At 40.5% G+C, this 2,925-nt stretch overlaps 1 protein-coding gene across 1 annotated transcript; it reads right to left on the bottom strand.

Annotated features, from left to right (window-relative positions):
• Nucleotides 1-722: 722 nt before the first annotated feature.
• tmsb2 (thymosin beta 2) lies at nucleotides 723-2,335 on the bottom strand. The gene is made up of 3 exons (XM_085904820.1): nucleotides 2,245-2,335; nucleotides 1,310-1,414; nucleotides 723-1,158 (listed from the first exon to the last, which is right to left on the bottom strand). The coding sequence occupies exons 2-3, from the start codon at nucleotides 1,407-1,409 to the stop codon at nucleotides 1,121-1,123; spliced, it is 138 nt and encodes a 45-aa protein (XP_085760946.1). The 5' UTR covers nucleotides 1,410-1,414; nucleotides 2,245-2,335; the 3' UTR covers nucleotides 723-1,120.
• Nucleotides 2,336-2,925: the final 590 nt, after the last annotated feature.

Below are 2,925 nucleotides of genomic sequence, written 5' to 3'. Positions count from 1 at the left end.
TTTTTATCCAAGCCTAAAAAAAAACCCACTGCGGCTCAGTCTCACCCCAGACTATCTCTTGTGGCCCCCAGGTAAATTGAGCTTGAGACCCCAGCTGTAGATAGAATACACTACATACAATATACAGTCACTGTCGTAAATGAGGCATAATTACTTGATCATCACTCTCCTGGAAAAAAGTATGCCTTATTCAATACAAGAGCTAAGCTATATGAGAAACTGAAATATTAGTGCTCTGAACTTATTTTCAAAGTGGTATTAGTGGCAAAGAAAATCATTTATTATTGTGGTGGTAGTGTTACACTGTTGTAGAACAGGTGAGCAACACAGTGAGAGATGTTTCTAATATTTTGTTACTCACTCGTAGCTAAACAAATAACCTACAGCTAGTAGCACAATGGAGTCCAAATGAAATAGATCAGTTTCATAATTGACTTGACTTCTACATTTGTACCATTGATCAAAATTGTTATTTTGTAAAGGCCTGATAATACCTTGTACAATGTGCCATATTAGTGCAGATGTAAAATAATGTGCCCAGTGAGTGAGTGTATTATGTAATCATTCATATGTGCTTGTTTTTGATGTGGGTGTTTGTTGCCCGACCACCAAGTGCATAGTGTGTTCTTTTTATTTTTCTTGCATTCTAGTATACTTAAAGTTAAAAGTTAGTTATACTGAGAGGAGACTGACAAAATACACATGATCATTAGGTTCCGCATCTTGATATTTATTTCAAAATGAAAAGTAAAAAAAAAATATTAAGAAAACATTCTTAATGGTTTGGCTCCAATGGTTCTCTCCAATATTTTTTTTTTTTTAGGAGACCTCCCCATCCCCTCATTGTCTGGGTACCTGCCTCCTGATGCTACATCACAACACCACTCCCCAGTTTGGCAATATCGGTGAGCTGTTAGCTATAAGCTAACAGAGTAAGACAGGCAACCAGGCTAACCCTTTTCTCTCAAGTAGTAAAGAGAACCCATGAAAGGATAAAAGCTCTGGGAGCTCAGGAGGACCCTATTTGAAGACCGAAGTCGAAGATTTGAGTGGTGTGATAATTAAAAGAAAGTGCATTTTGCTGTGGCATCCCAGCTTCTTTTCTTCATGTGCTTAGCAGTCAAGGTGTGGCATCTCCTTTTCTCTCTTGTTCAATAGCTGCAAAAAGGGGCAGAGAAATTGTCAGCATCAGATGACGAGGCGGGAGAGTTCATTCAGTTCATTATTTTCATCACATGCTTTTTGACACGGTGGTGCAATAAACAGAAACTATGAGGCGCTTTGTTTCGGAGAATGTCGGGAGACTCACTCTCTTTGGTGGGTAGAGGATTTTTTTCTTTTGTCTCCGTTTTCTTCAGCTTTGTCTTGTCAAAACGGGAAATCTCAGTCATATCAGGCTTGTCAGACATTTTGACTGTAGACAAAAAAAAAAAAAATCACCTTGGCATCACTAATAAAGTATCCAGTCAAATATTGAAATTGTTTCATTTCTTAAATCTAATATTGTTTTTAAAGATTATCACAAGAACTGTGAAATGTGTCACTGGCTTTGAATGATTCAACTATCAGCACCAGAAGTGGTTGGCTGTAAAGGGAGTGGCTTTGTGCAGCTATCACATTGATGCCCGAGTAGAAGCTGCATCCACATAATGCACGCCCTCTTCATGTGGCAGCACGTGCCTAGTTTTACGCAACTGGCCATTCTTTCCTTTGCCCCTGTCTTTCCTCGAAAGAGGCTGAAGTCTTTGTTCTGTCCTTTTGCATCCACCCCTGCAGCCTTGTGGTGCTCGACTGCAGTCATTTTCTTGACCTAGCCCTCTGCTCTGACAACATGTCCTTCGACCCAGTCACGCTTGTTCCAATCCTACTGCATCATCACTAAGGCTTGCCGGATAATTCCATCAAGTAGAAAATGGTCTAGTAACATGACCAGATGTTTTAATGATTAGTGTCAAAGCCATTTGGATCATGGCTCTAATGATAGCTACACCCAACTCTGCCAAGCCCTTATCAGTACAATTAACTAATTACCCAAACACTAATCCCCATTGGTACTTCATCAGCATGTGCACAACCATCCCAAATCACATTTTCTTCCACTTGCTGCCATCAGCAGGCTGCCTCCGGTGCTCCAGCCACACCCCAATCCTTTGTCTGATTCCCAGTGACAAGCGTCCATAAAGACCCCCACTGACACACAGCTGTGAGAAACATGCTGGAAAAAAAACAATGAACTTTCCTTACCGATATTGCACGCGAACAGCGGGCTCAAATCCACTGGAGGAGACGAGAGGATATGGAAGGGTAGCGTTAGAGTGGGAGAAGGGAGCTTGAGTGTATCTGCCGGTGTGTGCACTCTTGCCTGTATCCAGGGTGGGTATTAAAGGGGGGGAGGTAACGGAGAGAGAGACAGAGGAGAGAGAATGACTAAGAGCTTAGTCAGTCTTCCTCTTGGTCATCAATATTTATGCTCGTATGGATGAAAGACTAGAATTGTGTGATGCTCGGACCATAAATAAATGTAATATCTTTGTATATTTTAACTTTGAACAAAGTAACAGGTACAGGTTTTCTTGTCTAATTTAAATTGTCATCTGTTTTGTTCTGAAAGTCATTCCTCTCGCATACTGTGCGTTACACAACGACTATGGTCACTGTTGGTAAAGCTAAGACCGGTGGATTACATTCATTGAAACACAAAAGAATACGTCACAGTAGAAAATACTGCATTAGACAAGCAAACACAATAAAATCACTCATTTGTAGCCACCAGGATTTAAAGATAAGGTCAACCTAAAAAAATTATTTACAATGATATGATTAGTCTAAATACGGCATTCTGATTCATATTGTGTTTGTGGAATACGAGTTATGCAACAAATTTCCACCGTTTTTAACCATCTCAGGGGGCGGCCATCTTGCCAC

The sequence above is a fragment of the Syngnathus leptorhynchus genome, chromosome 2 (genome assembly GCF_054491065.1).
Source record: "Syngnathus leptorhynchus isolate UIUO chromosome 2, UIUO_Slep, whole genome shotgun sequence".
Taxonomy (NCBI): Eukaryota; Metazoa; Chordata; class Actinopteri; order Syngnathiformes; family Syngnathidae; genus Syngnathus; species Syngnathus leptorhynchus.
Note: the sequence above shows the minus strand (reverse complement) of the source record. Positions and strands in the feature narration are given on the sequence as shown.